General features: G+C 41.3%; 1 protein-coding gene across 1 annotated transcript in view; it reads right to left on the bottom strand.

The window, feature by feature from the left end:
- Positions 1–21,476, bottom strand: part of LOC103698096 (chloroplast thylakoid lumen protein) — a 68,609-nt gene that overhangs the window by 591 nt on the left and 46,542 nt on the right. The window contains exons 2-3 of the mRNA XM_039118607.3: positions 212–351; positions 41–113 (exon numbers count right to left, since the gene is read on the bottom strand). Coding sequence (XP_038974535.3) covers positions 41–113; positions 212–351 — 213 coding nt within the window. The remainder of the gene's footprint in view (positions 1–40; positions 114–211; positions 352–21,476) is intronic.

The raw sequence follows: 21,476 nt of genomic DNA, 5'->3' as shown, positions 1-21,476 counted from the left end.
TGTCTGGATAAAAGGAGCCAGTTTGTAACATGAACGGCACCTGATGAAAATAAAGATGCCAATGAGGAATTGAATGTGTCCACCTCAATTTTCTCTTCAGGACTAGAGCTTAGCTGGCAAATGAATTACGAGGGCAGGATTAAGATAATTATTTACAATAATTCTGAACAGGGACGCCTAGATCAAATGTAACTGGTAGTTGTCTGCCAACCTTTGTGAAAGCTGTATTGACATTTTGTAACCAATCAGCATTGGCACTTGGGCCTAAAACAGAACTTGCTGCAGAGAGATTATTATTCTCAATAGCTTGGCCCACTTTGCTGAGCTTGTAGATAAGCTCTTGCAGATAACCTGTGATAATAAAACTAATTGTTCAGTCAATAGACTGAAAAGTCATAGAAGTATAGTTGGAAAAATCAAATGGAATTCTAATAATTTCCATGGGCAAGGGTTTGTGTGCGAGGAAGAAATGAAGAAAACCAAAATGACAACTAAATAGTTTATAAATCTTAATCACTCTAGATGTCTTATCAAGAAATTAAACAACAAAAGAAGGAATGTTAGTATTGTGTAATATTCTAATATTTTAACACTCTACACTTCAAGGATGAGGAGAGCAATTACTTTTCCCTTTATTTGGCTGATGAATGTTGGAAGGATGATAAAACAACTACAATAACACTTATCACTAGGATAAAATAGATTTATTGAAAGAGTAAGGCTAAATACCAGCAAAGTTGTACCCAAACATTGCCCTTCAATAATAAAATCCTGGGTTCTAGGGTAAACTTACCACCTCAAGCTTCTCATTCAATCATTAATTGAATTCAAAGAGTATAGTTCCAAAAGTTTAGCCAATCCTTAACCTGATAATTCATGATATGACAAAAAATCTGTTTATTAGAAAATAAGGTTTATGTGCTCAATATGAAAACACAATGCAGAAGAAACTGCAAACTGACTCTTCCACCCTCTATTTTGCTCCCATTTTGTGGGAGCAAAATGCTAAAAGGCTATAGGCTTATTTGGATCCTCATACCTCTATAAATTTTGATACGCCTCCAAATCAGCCACAGCTCACCAGAAGGACCAGCCGATCAGAATTCGTCACAACACCAATACGTGGTTGATCAGGAAGCAGCCACTTGGGAAGCCCAGCGCGGAGCCACCAAGTAAAAAGACGAGCAAACTCTCATTCATTTGGCAAAAAAAGGAAGAAAAGTACAAACAACGGCTCGCAGCCGAGCCAACACAAAAAAAGGGGGGAAAGAGAGATAAAAAGCAGCAAACACAATTACGCATCTCTCCTCGACTCTTCCTCCTTTTCTTCCTCTTCCTCCTCCTTGGACTTGCTCCCCAGTTCCCGAAGGAAGGCCTCCTCGCCCGAGCATTCGCCCAAGAAGGTGACCAAGCTAAGGTTGAGCATAGGATCCATCTTATAGACTCTTCCCCAGCAGACAGTGAAACCCTTCTTGAAGGAGTCTCTAGTGGCCACCAACATCTCGCTGCAAAACTCTATCGAAGCCTTGGAGTCCGCGACAGCGTGCTGGGCCCTCTCCTCTGAAAGAGATCTATGCAGTCTAGCAGTGGCAGCATGCTGAAATTTATTTTTTTTTTTTAAAACCGGCGGCTGCACTTATTCGGGTTTCCTACGTACCCCTTCAAAAGGAGAATGAAGCCATACATAGTTCTTATATGTTTGAAAAATGCAGCGGAAAGATCGAATTAAACATTTTAATTCTACCATGCAAGAGAAATCAAATCTCAAAAACATCACTACAAAAACTCATAATCAAAGTGTCGGGATCTTTTAAACGATTATGCTAAAATCTAATGTATGATTAACATAAGATCTGAAATGAAAGACCTTATTTAAGTTCTAAACTTAAACAACTTAGATCCAACTAATCTCTGAATATCCATCGAATAGACTCTAGATATTACTCCGTGAGGAGCCCCAATAGAGGTATGAACCCTTGGGGTATTGAATCTGAACTAAAATGCTAGCGAAAAATCTATCTCTAGACAAGTCTCTAGATTCATACCTTTATGAAAATAGAAACAAATAAATCCGTGTCTCGTAGCCGCACAGTTTGTCAGGCCCCTATGGATCGTCCACACGAAGCCCTGGGCTGATCAACATCCACGGAAGTGCTACCTCGCGAGGATGTCCTGTGATGGCTGAAATCAATCTTTCTCGAAAGTGATCAACCTTTGATCTTCTTCGAGAAAGGACAAGAATGTATGAGGAAGAAGAGGAGATGGGCTCTCTGATATTCACAAAATCAGATTGCTTCTTTTTTTCCCTTATGGAAGAATCCTGCATTTTCTAGGTGTTGGAGGGAGAGGGTGATGAGGTGTTGGCGTGTGTTAAGGAAGAAAATTAATATGATTGAAATCATTCCATTCCTATTCCATGCCTCCTCCTCCTCTCCTTTTATTATTTGGCGCATTAAAGGATATACCTTTCATTATACAAATAAAATCTCAAGGGATAAATCTTATCCCTTGATTAGGTCAACTCTAATCATGCGCCTCATCATAGGATCATGCCATGTGTCATGACTGTTAGATGTATGCCCTAGAAGCCAATTTTGGATGACACATAATTAATTCTGGGACATAATTTGTATTTGACTTTATTATTATTAAATAAATAAAAGGCATCTTTTTCATTCATATTGTTTATGTGTCTATGAATCGTCCAAGAATTAATAAGATGATGATGCATATTCTTAAGAGTTAAGAATTTGAGCCATGCATCATTGGTGATTAATTTCTGAATGCTCCTGATCGATGGATCATCATGAAGTAATAGTGCACACATTACTTTCCTTATGGATGGACGAGACTCGAGTCCATGGTGTGGGGACACTGAAGTAATAGTGCAGGTGCTTGTTAGAGAACAAGGGTACTGAGCGTGACCAATACAAGAAGTCACTTGGATGTCTATCCACTCGTCAGTGACTTGCTTGATGTTGCAGTAGTGTGACTGGTCCTTTGACCTGCGGTGCTTCGGCTACTCACAGTGAGGTTATTGTAGTTTGACTGCACACATACATGGTCTCTAGCCATATGGGTCCATGCAGTGTAGATTGGCTGCAGTAGGTTCACTGTAGGAGTAGGGTATTCACCTATAAGGAATCTATCGACCTTGATAGATAAGGAGAGATCCTATGTGATTTATAAGACTGAGTTCGTAAGACCTCGGCCGGGGCAGTATGCACAGTGGAGAAAGAGTTTTCCACTCTCGAACTTAAGTCGAATAAATCTTCACATATGACAGACGATGGGGTTTGACGAGTTGTCCATGACCTCCGTCCTGTAGGGATCCACGATAGTAGGACTGTATCACATGATAACTGCACCTAGAGGTTCATCATTCTATTCTGCTGGGTAGCCACTATATGCTGCTAGGTGTCACTGGTGGATGGTGGGACTCATAGGGATTATCTTGATGATCGATAAACCCTAATGAGTAGAGTTGGAATCGTTCCGACCCATTGAAAGGAGTTTTCAATGATATTGTGATAGAGATCACAAAATATCTCACTACCAGTCAGAGTAGAACCTATGGGGTCACACACACTAGAAGTATTGACCGATCCGATGGTTGGAAAGTGATTATGAATCACGAGTAATCAATTCGATTGATAATAAGTTGAAGAAGGAATGGAAATTGATTAATTAGACTTAAAACACGAATCATACTTCGAGTAGGATTCCTAGAGTCCTAATTAGATTAGGACTGGAAATCCTAATTGGAGTAGGACTGGGATTCCTACTTGGAGTAGGATTCCTACAATCCTAATTAGATTAGGAGATTTGAATTAAAATTGGATTCCTACTTAGAATAGGATTTCTAGAGTCCTAATCGGATTAGGACTTCGAATTCAAATTAGAGTCCTAATTGAATTAGGACTAGAATTAAACAAGTCCTAATTGGATTAGGATTTCTTAAGTCATAATTAAATATTAATCTAATGAATCAACATGACTCCTAATTGGGTTAGGATTGAAGAGTTCAATAGAGTCATGGTTCATTCAAGTTCTAATTGGATTAGGACTAGCATAGATTGGACCCGATTGATTCATGATTTGGTTAATCCTAATTAGATTAGGACTAAACCATGAGAAGGACACCTAATCCTCCTTGGAGGAGGATTAGGTTAACCAAGTAAGAGGGGCATGAGCCCCTCTCCTCTTGATTGGTGCGGCATGAAGAGAAGGGGCCGGCGCCCCCTCTTGGAAATAAGTCAAGGGCTCCTAACTTGTAGGAGCCCTTCATGACTTTAAAAAGGGAGGTGGGCGGCTGACCTAGGGCATCATTAGAAGCCCTCCTCTTCTCCAATTCGTGGCCACCCTTCTCTCCTCTTGGATCAGCCGCAAGCAAGAAGGAAAAGGGCCTTGATAGTCTTCTTCTTCCTCCTTCGTTTGGGATTCAACACAAGGAAAAGGAAAGGCTGCATCTAGCCTTTTGGATCTTCTTCCTTGATCCCTTCATATTCTTCCTCCTCCCTCTATCATTCAAGAGTTGAAGTAAAGGGAGGTGATCAGCCATCAAAGTAATCTCTGCAAGGGAGCTAGCACCCCGGGGAGATAGAGAGCTTGGATTGGTCCTCTGCTTCGTGTGGATACCCGTAGAGGCCGGACGCTTGTGCGGCTTCAAGCGAACCTTCATCCTAAAATCACGAACTCCAGTTTGCGGTGATCATCTACCCGCACAAGGTGAAGATCTGATCTTCTAATGTTTCTAAAAGTTTTAATTCTTATCTATCTACGAACGGTTTCTTGAAACATGTTCATGCGATGAACGTCGATCCCGCTTATGCTGATTCCGCTGCCATCTGAATTTTTTTGAATTTTCTGCGGCATGGGCGGGTTCCCAACAATGACACTATCATTTAAAGCAATTAACCCCTTAATCAAATTAAGATAAATTCACTTATATGGCGCCTCACCCTAGATGCATGCCATGTGTCACCATGCGCCATTAATTTGATGAGATTAGATCCTAATCTAATTAGGATAAATCCTATCATATGGCGCGAGACACAAGACAATGACAAGTGTCATTTGATCCCTTACTTTAAGGGATTCATTTTAATCTGATTAGAATATTTGTAGGCGCCATCTTTAAAGCCCATGCATCCTCTTTCCTTTATGCCAACAATTGACTAAAAATAGGTAAGAGGCGCCATGCATCAAGGGAAAGTGATGTGTCAATTCCTTCACCAAGAAGGAAAGATGGGTTCCTAAATTGTTAGGAATTGATCTCCTTTTAAAATTTCAAACTTTTGAACTTAGAATCCTTATCAGATAAGGACCTCGGATCAAACCCAATCCAATAGGGTCAAGTCCATCTATTGGGTCAAGTCCAATCCATTTGGTTTGGGCCCAATCCGATTAGGTCAAACTCTGTCATGGCCCAAATCGAATTTAATTCAATTTGGCTCAACCTAAGCTCAATCACTCAATTAAATTGAATTAATTAGCAATCTAATTGCCAATCATTCCTCCAATAATTCTTTAATTATTTTAATGCAACTTTTGCTTAGGATAATTTGTCAATCGAATTGACCAAATTACCCCTGGATGATTCTTAATCATCCATCAGCCACTATGATCAACCTAGAAAACTTCTATGCGTATGACCCCATAGGTTCGAACCTAAGCCGGTAGCATAGAAACAATTTTCTGCACTAATCGGTGTGACCATCTAGCAATGGTACCCGACATCCGAATAGGCCGAATATATGCGAAGCAATATTCTAGAACCCTGGACTATGGTTACCGTATAATTCATCCCTATGATTCTTAATGCCTAGGATGACTTTAGAGTTCTGTCAACTCTTTAATCAGTGCATCCATGATGTGATTCAACTTTAGAAATCCTATGACTCCTCACAAGGATTACCTTGGCCAAGATTTTGTTAAATTGAACACAAGGGCATTATCTCCTGTCACTAAGGTTTTGTTAAATTGAACACAAGATCTCCTATCACCAGAAGGGTCAAATTCTATCTCGACTCATGCACCGACTTCGCAAGTACTTGACTGCACCTAGTGGCCTTCCATTCCTAAATTAGAAATTTAGCTAGTCCGGTATCAAAGTATAGTGAGTTGCTTGTTAATCATCGTGGTGATCTTAGGTCTGAGGGATACTTATTTTTTACCATATCTACTCGGAACATCTCTTGACAGTAGAGCATTCCGGAATTGGTCACATTCAGTGAAGTGTACTCCTATACTTCACCTATGCAATATATGAGTGCCTCCACACTTCTAGGTTAAGAGGATAACCAACGTATATGTTACACAACGACCTAATCTCGATAATGCTGTCGTCCTAGTAACAACATATCATTTGGTCGTGAACAAGTTTAAGGACTCACAGATAAATCCTCCTTTATCATAAAAAAAGTCCAAAGGACTTCATGATATAAGAGTTCATTTAAAGATGTACAATAATGATGAATAATGCCAAATAACACTTTATTAATTTATCAATTCATTTACAAATTCAATCATCAACATGCTGACGATTGACTCTTAGGATACAAATCCCAACATCCTCGGCACGGGAAGCCTCCTCCTTTGCCCAGGCGACCTCTTTGGCTACGAGGTCGGCCCACTCCTTAGACTGGGCAACTTTATCCTCTACCCAAGCGACCCTCTCCTCAGCTTGGGAGAATTGGAGTTCAGCTGTAGTGACTGCATCCCTCGGGCGGGCAATGTCACATCGACCTCCCTCCTCACACAGGCCCCTTCCTCGCTGATGGCCTGCTGCATCTCCTATAGCCAAACGACCATCTGCTGCAGCTCTGCCTGGGAATTCTTAGCCTTGGAGCTGAAGAACCGAGCCTGCGCCTCAGCATCCTCTCTTCTCTTCTCGGCCTCTGCCCGCTCGCCTCAGTGCGGGCTCTATTGTGCTCCGCCTCTCAAAAGAGGCGGTCGAAGACCTCCAATCTCTGCTAATGGGAGCGGATGACCTCAATGAGTATGCGGACGGTGTACACCCCCACAAGAACGAAAAGGAGTCCAGTTATTCAAAAAACAAACAAGAAAAACAAAAAACAAACAGGTAGAAGAAACAATTTGATTACCCCAATGGCAGTAAGGCAAGACGAGGTGAGCATGTTCTCCGACGGCCTCCACCGCAGCTCCTCGTTGCCAAGAAACATGAATCCCTGGACCATCACCCGAAGATCACCCTCATGTAGCACTGAGTCGGAGACCCTCACAGACCAGTTTGGTAAAAAGGTCCCCGACTCTATGCTCCGTAGGGTCGGACGATGCAAAGAAGTCGATGCATGCATGCCCCTGATGGGAGGGTTGAAGACTAGCTCAAATGCCTTGGCTTGCGGCATGGCAGTGGCAGGACCAGTAGTAGAATGTGGCCCTTCTGTTGGGACCGAAGAAGGACTGGCAGTATCTGGTTAACTCATGAAATCGCAACAGCCATAGAGGCCATCTCGAAGATCAGAGCGGTCGCTAGAGTAGGTAATTGTACATCGATGAGGAGGACAGTGAGCACCTCCACCTTCAATGATTCTCCCTTGACGGGCTCCTCAATCATGATAACAGGCCCAATGGGTACACTCCTCTTGCCCGAGAAGGAACTGCTCTCGCTGGACTTCCTCTTCCTCAAGGAGCGGAAGAGTTCTTCTACCTCGAATTGTTAGATATATGCCCTAGAAGCCAATCTGGCTGACACATTATTAATTGTGGGACATAGTATTGTACTTGACTTTATTATTATTGAATAATAAATGGGCATCTTTTTCATTCATATTGTTTATGTATCTATGAATCGTCCAAGGAATTAATAAGATGATGATGCATATTCTCAAGTGTTGAGAATTTGAGCCATATGTCATTAGTGATTAATTTCTAAATGCTCCTGATCGATGGATCATCACGAGGATGGTGATTGATCCGATGAGATTAGTGCACAGATCACTTTTCATATGGGTGGACAAGTCTTGAGTCCACAGTGTAGAGACACTGAAGTGATAGTGCAGTTGCTTGTTAGAGAACAAGGGTATTGAGCATGACCAAGATAAGAAGTCACTTGGATGTCTATCCACTCGTCAGTGACTTACTTGATGTTGCAATAGTATGACTGATCCTCTGATCTGGGGTGCTTCGGCCACTCACCGTAAGGTTACTGTAGTTTGACTACACGTATACATAGTCTCTTGCCATATGGATCTTTGTGGTGTAGATTGGCTGCAGTAGGATCACTGTAGAAGTAGGGTATGCACCTACAAAAAATCTATCAACCTTGGTAGATAAGAAATGATCCTATGTGATTTATAAGACTGAGTTCGTAAGACCTCGGCCGAGGCAGTATGTATAGTGGAAAAAGAATTTTCCACTTCTCGAACTTAAGTCGAATAAATCTTAACATATGATAGACGATGAGGTTTGATGAGTTATCCATGACCTCCGTCCTATAGGGATCCACGATAGAAGGATTGTATCATGCGAAAACTGTACCTAGAGGTTCATCATTTTATTCTATTGGGTAGCCACTACATGCTGCTAGGTGTCACTGGTGGATGGTACGACTTACAAGGATTATCTTGATGATTGATGATCCCTGGTGAGTTGAGTTGGAATTGTTCCAACTCATTGAAAGAAGTTTTCAATGATATTGTGATAGAGATCGCAATATATCTCACTACCAGACAGAATAGAACCTATGAGGTCACACACATTAGAGGTATTGACCGATCCGATGGTTGAATTGTGATTAGTAATCACAAACAATTCATAATTATCAATTTGATTGATAATTAGTGTAACCCACTAAGAGTTAGTGAGTTAAGAAGGAATAATTGCAATTAGATTACAATTTAATTGAATCAATTGGATTTAAATTAATTGGACTTAATCATATTAAATTAGAATCCTATTTGGAGTAGGATTTCTAAAGTTCTAATTGGATTAGGACTGAAATCTAATAAGTCCTAATTACATTAGGAGTTCTTAAGTTCTAATTAATTTTAATCTAATTAATCTAATGACTCCTAATTGGATTAGGATTGAAGAGTTCAATTGAATCATGGTTCAATTGAATCCTAATTGGATTAGGATTTGAAAGGAAAGAAAATGGGTGCACCTAATCCTCTTTGGAAGAGGATTGGACCCCTAGCATTAGACCCAACCCCCTCACTTAATTTGATTAAGTGGGGGCTGACTTGAGGGAGAATAGGAAGGAGGGGCGTACGCCCCTCCTTTGCATTTGCATGAAGAGAAAAGGAGGGGTGTGCGCCCCTCCTCTCTTGGAAACGTGGGGATAAGGATGAGCTCCTAAAATTTAGGAACTCATCCCAATCAGCTAGGGCTTCAAAGAGGAGGGCGTGCGACCCCTCCTCTCATTCTTTTCCCTTTGGAAATACGGCAGCAAAGTCCTCCCCTCTTCATCCTTTCAGCTGCAAGAGAAAAAGGAAGGAAAAAATTGTGGCGTGGCCTCCTTCCTCCCTTTCTTTGGTTCCAACGCAAAAGAAAACAAAAGGCTGCAAAGGGCTTTTTGTTCTTCTTTATTGAACCATCCTTCTTCTTCCTCCGCCCTTAAGCATTCAAGAGTTGATTCAAAGGGAGGTTATCAGCCATCAAAAGTTTTCTCTGCAAGGGAGCTAGCATCCCGGGGAGATTCAAAGGCTTCGATTGGTCCTCTGCCTCGTGTGGATACCTGTAGAGGTCGGACGTGTGTGCGGCTTCAATCGAACCTTCATCAAATACCATGATCATTAGTTTGCGGCTATCATCTACCCGCACAAGATGAAGATCTAATCTTCTTAATGATGTAAAAAGAATTTAATCCTAATCTATCTACGAACGATGGTTTTAAAATACGTTTATGCGATGAACGGGATCTCGCGCATGCCTTTCCTCTACGTTCAGAATTTTTCTGTGGCGTGCGAAGGATTCCAACAGTGGTATCAGAGCCATGGTTACGTAGATTAAGATTAGGATTAATCATTAAAGACATATTAGATCTGAAAATTTAAAAGATTATGCATGCTGAAATTTGCTGCATGTAGAATTTCAGGTTGCTGATTTTTGTGTGCATAGATTAATGATTCTATTGTTTTGTTAATATGATTACAAATATTTAGAATTATATCTTGTATGATCAGCAACTCATGAGATAACATCATCAGTTAAATTACAGATCTGTAAATTATATTTATGCATGAGATGAGTATGGTGATGATCATGGATGAACCCTTATACATGTGCTGAAATGTTCTGCGATGTTCTGTGATGTTATGAGATGGCATGTAATTCAGATTTTCAGATGCCTGCGTGCATCTTAAATTCATGTATTAGAGACCTGCGTATCTCATGAAAAAGGATTGTAATTATTATTTTACTTTTAAAGTAATCTGGGATGTAATCTGTGATGTGTTTGCACGTCGATGGTTGATCGATGCATGCCTCTACAAGCACGACTTGCATGGATCAAGATCAAGGGTTGGTTAAAGATGGATCAAGGAGTTGATCACAATTGGACCTAGGGGATTAAGATCGAGTCAAGAGTTGAAGACGATCTAACCAATTGACGTGCATGTGCTTGTATTATGACCCCATCCTGGATCCATGATCATCACCAGTTATTTTTGTGATTATGCCTGGATGTTTATGTTTATGTTTATGCAAAGTGGGTAGATAATTATTTGCATGAGATGTAGATAATTAAACGAAATATACCTAAATCAAAACCTCCTCAATCAGTCAAGAGTGAACCAACAATGAGCTAGTCATATTAGATTAATTGATCTAATTGGTGTCTAGGAAAGCATGAAAGGTGATTACATAATTAGGACCTTACTCTCCGAGTAAGAGGAGCCTCCCACCTGCTTACCTGATCAATTGATCGATTACTTCCTATGAAGAGCTCAAGGTTGCAATCACTAAGACCTGATCATGGAATATTAAGTCCATAGGTCTTCCACCGTAGTAGAGCTGCCAAGATCTTTCCGGTGTTGATTTGTCTCGGCTGGACATAGTAGGCAAGTTGCATTGGGAGGCTGGACCTCTCTATTAGACATGAGATGTTGCGGGGTAAAGGTGGGGTTGGGCACCAATAACTGTTAGGTGAGGACCCAATAACGACTTTATTTCTACGGTTATACAATGGGTCTGATTTAACTAAGGAATATGGCCAATAACTATTAGGTGAGGTCTTCATGACTTAGAGATCGAGTAGCCCTACAATTTACCTGAGAAGCATTATACAAGAGTTGTACACTCATCCTTTTATGTGTCACCAATAACTGTTAGGTGAGGCGACATATAAATCGGTCGGACCGCAGTACCCACTAAAAATCCTAGTCGCGTAGAGTTTCCGTTTTCCTACCAGAGAAGTGTGAGGAATTCGAGAAAATAGTGGGAGGTGTATTTATTTTAAAAATTCCTAAAATAAATAGAGTTCAAGTACAAAATCTAACTACAATATTTACTCTCTACAGATTACAATGTCAGCTTCGAACCCTTTGACCTGTATTCTTGAAACCAACCGACTGACTGAAACCAATTACAAAGACTGGCTAACAAACCTGAAAATTATTCTGAGTTGCGAGAAAATAGGCTATGTGCTCGACAACGATATCCATAGATTACCATCACATCCGACCGATGATCAGCATGAGACGTATGAAAAGTGGATGGACGATGATATTAGGATCAAGTGCTACATCAGGGCATCAATGTCCAATGAACTTCAATACCAGCATGAGAATATGAAGACTGCTAGGGAGATATTGGCACACCTGCAAGAGTTGTATGGTGAGCAGAGTTGCACAGCACGCTTTAAAGTGTCCAACAGGCTCTTCAAGGCAAAGATGCGTGAGGGGTAGTCTGTCCATGATCATTGTTTGACTATGATCAAGGACCTAAAGGAGCTTGAGAAGCTCGGTATGAACATGCACAAGAAATTGCAAGTTGATTTGATCCTGCAATCCCTTTCTAATTCATTTGGGCAGTTTATAGTAAACTACCATATGAATAAGATTGAATGTACTAAGACTGAATTGTTGAATATGTTGGTAACTGCTGAGGAGACCTTAAAAGGTTCAAGAGGCACTATCCTTGCTGCTGAATTGACTTCAACCTCCAAGAGAAAGTCTACTTGGAAGAAGAAGAAGCCTGCGAAAAAGCAGAAGAAAGACAAGAAGCCAAAGAAGGAAGTTCAAAAGAAAAAGACTAATGACAAAGGAAAATATTTCCACTGCGATGTCGACAGCCACTGGAAGAGGAACTGTCCTTCATATCTCAAGAGCCTAAAGAACAAAAATGCAGACACATCTTCAGAAGGTATGTTAGACATGCTCGTAATTGAAACTAATCTTACGATTTCTTCTACTTCTAGTTGGGTTATAAATTTTGGTTCTAGTGCTCACTTGTGCACTACTATGCATGGTCTAAAGGAAAGTAGAAGAGTAGTGGAAGGTGCAGTAATTCTTTGGGTTGGCAATAGGGTAAGAGTTGCTGCTATAGTTGTGGGCACCTATCATCTGCGACTACCGTTGGTTTTAATTTGTTGCTTAGAGACTGTTATTATGTACCTGCTGCTGGCAGGAATTTGATTTCTGTTTCGTGTCTAGCACAAGATGGTCATATTTTTACATTTGATAAATACTGCTGTTCTATTTATTTCAGAAATAAATTAGTTGCACGTAGTTTCATGATTGACAGTTTCTATCACTTACATATCGATGTGTCTGTGAATGTGTCTAAGCAAGTAGTGAGTGCCATAGGATCCAAAAGATCCAGAGATGAGATAAACCAGAAGTATTTGTGGCACCTCAGGCTTGGCCATATTGGAGAGGACAGCTTACCCGGTACATATTGGTGTATGTGGCCCATTTGATGTGCTGGCCATGGGTCGTTATTCATACTTCATTACCTTTACCGATGATTTTTCACGATATGGATATGTGTATCTTATGAGATACAAATCTGAGTCTTTTAAAAAGTTCAAAGAGTTAAAAAATGAAGTAGAAAAACAAACTGGAAAACTCCTTAAGGCTCTTCGATCAGATCGAGGAGGAAAATACCTTAGTGGAGAATTTCGGGAGTATCTCAAAGAAAATGGCATAGTCTCATAATGGACGCCTCCGGGTACACCTCAACTCAATGGGGTGTTAGAGAGGAGAAATTGGACTCTATTGGATATGGTCCGGTCCATGATGAGCTTCACTGATTTACCTATATTTCTTTGTGGAGATGCCTTACTTTCCGCGATTTACTTATTGAATAGAGTTTCCTCTAAATCCGTTCTTACCATACCGTATGAGATATGGCATGGTAAGAAGCCGAGTCTTGGTCATTCAAGATTTGGGGATGTCCAGCCCACGTCAAGCGACTACAGGCGGACAAGTTAGAGACTAGGACCATATGTGCTCATTTTATTGGATATCCTAAAGAGTTATTAGGATACAATTTTTACGTCTCAGATGATCACAATATTTTCGTGAGCCGACATGCTATCTTCTTGGAAAAATAGTTTATCCTTGATAGAGGCAGTGGGAGAAAAATTGAACTTGAAGAGAGTCTCTGAAAAGCAACGAGTTATGAATCCTATAAAATCCATTCATATAGAGCCAGTACATGTAATACCTGCTCCACCTTATAGATTTAGTAGGGTCTCCCATCCTCCTGATAGATACTTAGGTATGCTAATAGAGGATACCGAGAAAATATTTCTAACGGGAGATAAGTAACATATACAGGATCCCAATACTTACAACGAGGTGATATTAGATATCGATTCTGAGAAATGGCTGAAAGCTATAAGGCCAGAGATAGACTCCATGCATTCCAACCAAATCTGGACCTTAGTAGATCCACCAGAAGGTATAGTACCTATTGGATGCAAATGGATCTACAAAAGGAAGATAGATTCGGATGGAAAGGTAGATACCTATAAGGCAAGGCTAGTGGCGAAAGGGTATAGTCAGCGCGAAGGCATTGACTATCAGAAGATCTTTTCACCTATAGCCATGCTGAAATCCATTCGAACATTGCTTGCCATTGCAACATTTCATGATTATGAAATTTGGTAGATGGATGTGAAAACTGCTTTTCTGAATGGATATCTTGATGAAGATATCTATATGGAGCAGCCTTTGGGTTTCACTTCCAGTGATGGAGATCACAAAGTCTGCAAGCTGCAAAGGTCCATCTATGGACTAAAGCAAGCATCTCGGAGTTGGAACACTCGTTTCAATGATGCGATCAAAACGTTTGATTTCATCAAGAATGAAAAGGAGCCATGTGTTTACAAGAAGGTTAGTGGGAGTGCTGTCGTGTTCCTCGTATTGTACGTGGACGACATCCTCCTGATAGGAAATGATATTCCAATGCTAACCTCGGTTAAGGTCTGGTTGTCAAAAGAATTCTCCATGAAAGACCATGGGGAAGCGTCCTATATTTTGGGGATTAAGATCTATAGAGATAGATCTAAAAGGATGCTTGGCCCATGACAGAAGATGTACATAGAGGAGGTGCTGAAGAGGTTCAGCGTGAAAAACTCCAAAAGGGTCTGCTACCCCTTAGGCATGGGATTCATCTCTCCAAGAAGATGTGCATTAATATATCTGAAGAGATTCAATGCATGAGCAAGATCCCTTATGCTTCGGCAATAAGAAGCCTCATATATGTCATGCTATGTACACGACCTGATATAGCTCTTGCTGTGAGTATCACTAGCAAATATCAGTCGAATCTAGGCGAAGAGCACTGGACAGCTGTGAAAAACATTCTTAAGTACTTAAGAAGAACTAAAGATTTGTTCTTGATCTTTGGAAGAGCATCAAAGTTAAAGGTAGAAGGATACACAGATTTAGACTTCATGACTGATATTGATGATAGAAAATGTACATCAGGATATGTGTTCTTGTGCAATGGTGGTTCGGTAAATTGGATGAGTTTCAAACAACCGATCATTGCTGATTCTACCATGGAAGCAAAGTATATCGCCACCTCTGAAGCTGCAAAGGAAGCCTTCTAGTTCAAGAAATTCATTGCAGAGTTTGATGTAATGTCATCAGATGTCATAACACTTTACTGCAATAATAATGTCGCCATAGCTCTCGCTAAGAAGCCGAGGTCTCATCAGAAGTTCAAGCACATAGAGCGGCACTTTCACCTCATACGCGACTACCTTGAGAAGAAATATGTTAAGGTGCAGAGAGTGGATTCCGCGGACAATGTGGCAGACCCGTTCACTAAGCAGCTAAGTCAGCAGAAGACTGAAGCCCATCTTGAGAAGATGGAACTTAGATATATGATCGATTGGCTTTAGTGCAAGTGGAAGATTGCTAGATATATGTCCTAGAAGCCAATCTGGCTGACACATTATTAATTCTGGAACATAGTATTATACTTGACTTTATTATTATTGAATAATAAATAGGCATCTTTTTCATTCATATTGTTTATGTGTCTATGAATCATCCAAGGAATTAATAAGATGATGCATATTCTCAAGAATTGAGAATTTGAGCCATGTGTCATTAGTAATTCATTTCTAAATGCTCCTGATCGATGGATCATCATGAGGACGGTGATTGATCCGATGAGATTAGTGCACAGATCACTTTTCTTATGGGTGGACGAGTCTCGAGTCCACAATGTAGAAATACTGAAGTGATAGTGCAGGTGCCTGTTAGAGAACAAGGATACTGAGCATGACCAAGACAAGAAGTGACTTGGATGTCTATCCACTCGTCAGTGACTTACTTGATGTTGTAGTGTGACTGGTCCTTTGACCTGTGGTGCTTCGGCTATTCATAGTAAGGTTGCTGTAGTTTGGCTGCACGTATACATGGTCTCTAGCCATATGGGTCCTTATGGTGTAGATTGGCTGCAGTAGGTTCACTGTAGGAGTAGGATATGCACCTACAAGGAATCTATCGATCTTGGTAGATAAGCAATTATCCTATGTGATTTATAAGACTAAGTTCATAAGACCTCGGCCGGAGCAGTATGTATAGAGAAAAAAGTGTTTTCCACTTCTCGAACTTAAGTCGAATAAATTTTGACATATGACAGACGATGAGGTTTGACGAGTTATCCATGACCTCCTTCCTATAGGGATCCACGATAGAAGGACTGTATCACGCGTAACTGCAACTAGAGGTTCATCATTCCATTCTGCTAGGTAGCCACTACATGCTGCTAGGTGTCACTGGTGGATGGTGAGACTTACAGGGACTATCTTGATGATCGATGATCCCTGGTGAGTTGAGTTGGAATTGTTCCAACCCATTGAAAGAAGTTTTCAATAATATTATGATAGAGATCGTAATATATCTCACTATCTGATGCAGGAGCACCACCCTCATTCTAATGGCATGGGACATTAGGTGAGGGGTGAAAAGAATTTGAGTCCAAGCAAAGTTGAGTCCAAGATGAAATTAGATTGAGTCCATATAATAAGTGATTTGATTCACAATGGGTTAGCCTCTTCAACGCCAATTAGATTGAGTCCAAGGCGTGAATGGGTCCATGGCTAATTAGAAGTGGTCACATGTCAAAAGAAAGAGAGTCTAAGGTCATTGGACTTGATCTCATGCGGCATGGAGTGGGTTCACCTAGTCTAATTCATGGCATGTGGCTGAACTCCTTTAATGAGTTTCAATCCACACGCCATATGGAATGGATTCCTAGGTGTTTAGGCTTAGGTGTCAAGGCCTTTGTTTGGTCAATTAGAAAATTTAAATTTGAATTGAGTCCTCATGTAATTATAAGTCCAATTTAAAATTTTGTGTAGTCCTTATCCTTTGCCAACCTTTCTTTCTATATAAGGGAGGGTATGATGAATGAAATTAGTTTTGGATTTTGAAATTCCCCTTGTTTGCGTGAAGAGGAGCTAGTCCCTTGCTTGCTGCGACGCCAAGATGCTGGAGGAAGAGGTGGGATGCCTCCCCTCACGCCTTCCAAGTTTGAATTAGTTTGGATGAGACTTCCAAACTAATTCATCCTTATCCACAACTCCCTCTCTTTGTTTCACGCCTACCTTCCCTTGTGTGCGCCTCGTTGAGTGCCACCTCAGCCCCTCTAGCGTATTCCCCAAGCCACAACTCCCTCTCACGTACTCCCTTGTGTCCTAATTCCAATAGGACTTCAATTAACCCAAGCCGGCCATCCTAGTTGGTGCATCCCAATTTCAGCCGCCCATCAATCTTGGTGCCTAATTTTGGTTCATTGGCTGAACCTCCTTGAACCCAATCTCACCATCCAGCAACCCATCTTCTTCCTCCTCCCTTCCCCCACAAAGAAACCTAGCCTCCATTGCCATTGCTTAGAGGGAAAAAAAAATTTCAGCCACCATAATGAAGGGGAAAATTCTGCAGCCCACCCTGTTCGTCATCAATTGGTATCAGAGCGAATCCTTGTCGCCATGAGTACCAGAAGTGGTCTCCCATATAACAATGAACGACAACGTGCTGAGATGATGGCCGAGCTCATCCAGCAAATGGCGGCTTTGAATCAGAAGATGGAAGTTGTTTGGGATCGTCACTTCCCCAAGTAAGACAATCTTGAAGATGATCATGGCGTTCCTGCACATCCTGAAAATCTATAAGTGCCGCTCGAGAAAGAACCCGACGTTGAGGCATTCTCCCCAAGAGGTCTCTCACCTCATAGGCCCCCTAGGGGTCAGCGGATGCCCCCTCCAAACATTCCTCGTATGGGGAATAATTTCAGAAACCCCTATGTTCATCAAAATCAGCGGGAGCACAATGACTTCGACGATGCAATGAAGCAGGTTCGTGTAGAAGTTGCTGATTACAGCGGAAGCATGGACCCAACCCACTTACAGGATTGGCTGATATCTCTCGAAGACTACTTCGAGTGGTTCAGCATGCCCAATAAAACCAAGGTGCGATTCGTAAAGATGAAGCTTAAGGGCCAAGCACACATATGGTGGCATAGCATTGAAGAAAAGCTTCATCGACTTTGACAGCCTCCTATCAATGATTGGGAGGAGATGAAACTTCATCTGAAGGAGAAGTTTCTTCCCCTCGATTATGAGGAGACACTCTTTGAAGAACTTTTGAAACTTCGTCAAGGAAGCTCTTCCGTAGAGAAGTATACGGCCCGATTCCATGAGTTGTTGATCCGCAGCAACCTCACGGAGACGGATCGACAGTCCCTAACTCGGTACCGATCCGGGCTGAGGGATGACATCAAGAGGGAGCTAATGATGGCGTGCATCTTCAGCCTAGAGGAGGCATACCAACTTGCTATTTGAGTTGAATCGCAGCTACGACAAAGACACCCTGCGCAAGCACCGGTTGTATGACGGTTTCCTAAGCGCAGCACCAACCGAGGAGTTCCTTTTCCGCGAGGTAACACCCCTGCTTTCAGATCTGAAACCACTATTAATCGAATCACATCTCAGGAGAGGGGTGTTCCAAGGGCTAATGAAAAGGGTAAAGGTCCTATGCCACAATCCACGCCGCAAGGGAAGAATCTTGTTGAATGCTACAAGTGCGGCGGGCGAGGCCATTTCGCCATTGTTTGTCCTACCCGAGACCAATGTTTTGCATTAGCATGTGAGAAGAATGAGATCATAGGACCCTCTGAAGTCACTCATCCCTTTCAGCCTGCTGATGAAGAGAAAAATGAAGGGAACGAAGAACATGATGAAGAAGCCCCTGCGGTAGAGCTAGAAGCTTCAGATCTACTAGTGTGCGTCGTGCGGCGGATTCTTATGGGTTGCAAATAGGAGAAGAACGTGGAGGAAGATTGGAGGTGCACCAATATCTTCCACACTCGCGTCGAGCATGCCAACAAGTCCCTAAACCTCATCATCGACAATGGAAGCTACATGAACATCATATCCGAAGAAGTGCTGAAAAAACTGAATCTGAAACTGGTACCGCATCCAAAGCTGTAACGGATAAGTTGGATCGAAGACTCCTCCATCCCTATTAAACAAAGATGCTTGTTCAGTTTTTCACTTAGTAAGGACTTTCAAAATGAAGTATGGTGCGATGTTCTGCCCATGAAGGCGTGCCATCTTCTTCTAGGAAAACCATGGTTGTATGATTGTAGTGTCGAGTATGACGGTCGATCCAATTGTTATTCTCTATATTGTGCCAACAAAAGAGTTGTGTTAAAGCCCTTCGAATCACTGATTTTACCTCTGAAAATCTGATAATCCAACAGATTTTAACCATGAGAAAGTTTGAAGCTTGTAGCCGAGAGATTGGTGTCATGTATACACTAGTGTCTAGGAAGGTTGGGGCTGAAATTTCAGAAGTTGTTCCTCCTGATTTCAATTCTATATTGAATGATTTTTCTGATGTAACCCAAGAGGACCTTCCCAAGAAGCTTTCACCGATGAGGGATATCCAACCTGCCATAGATTTGGTGCCTGGTGTCGGGTTACCCCCGCACGCGTTGCGACTATCGCAGCGGAAAAACACGCGCGGGATCGTTCATCTCATGAACATCCCTAGGAACGTAGATTTCAAAAAAAAATCAGAGTTCTCTAACTCAGAAGATTATAAAATCTAAAGGATAGATTAAAATTAAATACTTGGTTAATTTTTAGATCTACAAAAATAATTGTAAAGATTAAATCTTTACCTTTGAGCGGGTAGATCTTCACCGCTATCTGATGACCGTGGAAACTGGGTTCGTTTGAAGCCGCACAAGCGTCCGGCCTCTACGAATATCCACATGAAGATCTGGATCGATCAAGGTCATGATCTCACCGGAGTGCTAGCTCCCTTGCAGAGATCCCTCTTTGATGGTTGGAACTCCTCCAAGCAATCAACTCTTGATTGCTTCCAAGAGGAAGAAGAAGGAGAAGGAAGAAACACTTTCTTGCCTTTCCTTTACCATGGATGGAGGGAAGAGAGGAACACCTTCCTCTCTTTATTTTCTTCCATGTAGCTGACCAAGAGGAGGAAGAAGACTCCATGCTTGCTACCCCTCTTTGTGCCTTGCGGATGGAAGAAGGAAGAGATGGACGCCGCTCGCCTAAAAAGAACCACCAAGAATAATCCCAAGGTGCCCCCCTTTTTATTCTTTTTCTTTGAAGCCCTAGGCGTGGACTCCTAGAAGTTAGGAGCCATACCAAAGTTTGGCCAAAACGGGTCTCACGACCCGGGCATCCGGGATGCGAGTCCCGTCCATCCGGGTCACGCATCCCGGCCATCCGGTATGCGGATCCCGGGAGCATCCAAGGAAGGGAGAGGGAAAAGCCCCTCCCTTCTAATCCTAATCAAAATAGGATTTAGGTGGTCCTTGGTTCATTAAATCCTAATCTAAGTAGGACCCAATTAGTCTCCCTATTTGATTCACATGAATCCTAATCTAATTAGGAGTCATCTTTATCTATTGGACCAAAATTAATTAGGACTCTAGGACTTCTAATCCAATTAGGACTCATATAATTTTAGTCCTAATCCAATTATGACTTTTAGGAATCCTACTCCAAGTAGGACTCTAATAATTTGAAGTCCTAATTTAATTAGAACTCTAGGAGTTTTACTTCAAGTAGGACTCTTGAACCTCATCAAATAAGATCGAGTCCAATTAATTAAGTCCAATTGATTCAATCAAATTGCAATCCAATTGCAATTAATTCCTTCTTCAACTCACTAACTCTTAGTGGGTTAAACCAATTATCAATCAAATTGACAATTACAACTATTATGATTCCAAATCACAATCCAACCATTAGATCAATCAGATCTTCTACTGGGTGTGACCCCATAGATTCTATTCTGTCTGGTAGTGAGACATATTGTGATCCCTATCACAATATCATTGAAACTCCTTTCAATGGGTTGGAACAATTCCAACTTTTCTCATTCGGATTCACTGATCATCAAGTGAATGCCTCTGAGTCTCACAATCTACCAGTGACACCTAGCAGCATGTAGTGGCAACCCAGCAGAATGGAATAGATGAACCTCTAGGTGCAGTTAGCGTATGATACAGTTCCTCTATCGTAGATCCCAACAGGATGGAGGTCATGGATAACTCGTCAAACTCCATCATCTGTCATATGAAAAATTTATTCGACTCCAGTTCGAGATTGGAAAAATCTTTTTCCAAAAACTACCTTGGCCAAGGATTTACGAACTCAGTTTCATAAATCATATAGGATCTCTCCTAATCTATCAAGGTAGATAGATTCCATCTAGATGCATCCCTACTACTGCCATGAACCTACCGCTTTAAAGAAATTGCAAAAAAAGAAGAAGAAGGCATTTGTTGCAATGTGGGGAGATAGTGATGAATCTTCATCAGAAGAAGAACCCTAAGAAGTAGCCAACATTTGCCTTATGGCTCAAGATAATTAGGTAAGTTCTACTGCTTTACCAAGTTTCTCTTTTGATGAATTATATAAAGCCTTCAATGAACTAGTTAGTGACTATAAGAAACTTGGTATGAAAAATAAAGAGTTAAGAATTGAAAACAACACTTTAAATGATTTA

This window comes from Phoenix dactylifera, chromosome 4 (genome assembly GCF_051530095.1).
Source record: "Phoenix dactylifera cultivar Ajwa chromosome 4, Ajwa_hap1_PhDact_Kaust_v1.1, whole genome shotgun sequence".
Lineage (NCBI taxonomy): Eukaryota > Viridiplantae > Streptophyta > Magnoliopsida > Arecales > Arecaceae > Phoenix > Phoenix dactylifera.
The sequence above is the reverse complement of the archived record's forward strand: the minus strand, read 5'-3'. Positions and strand labels throughout refer to the sequence as shown.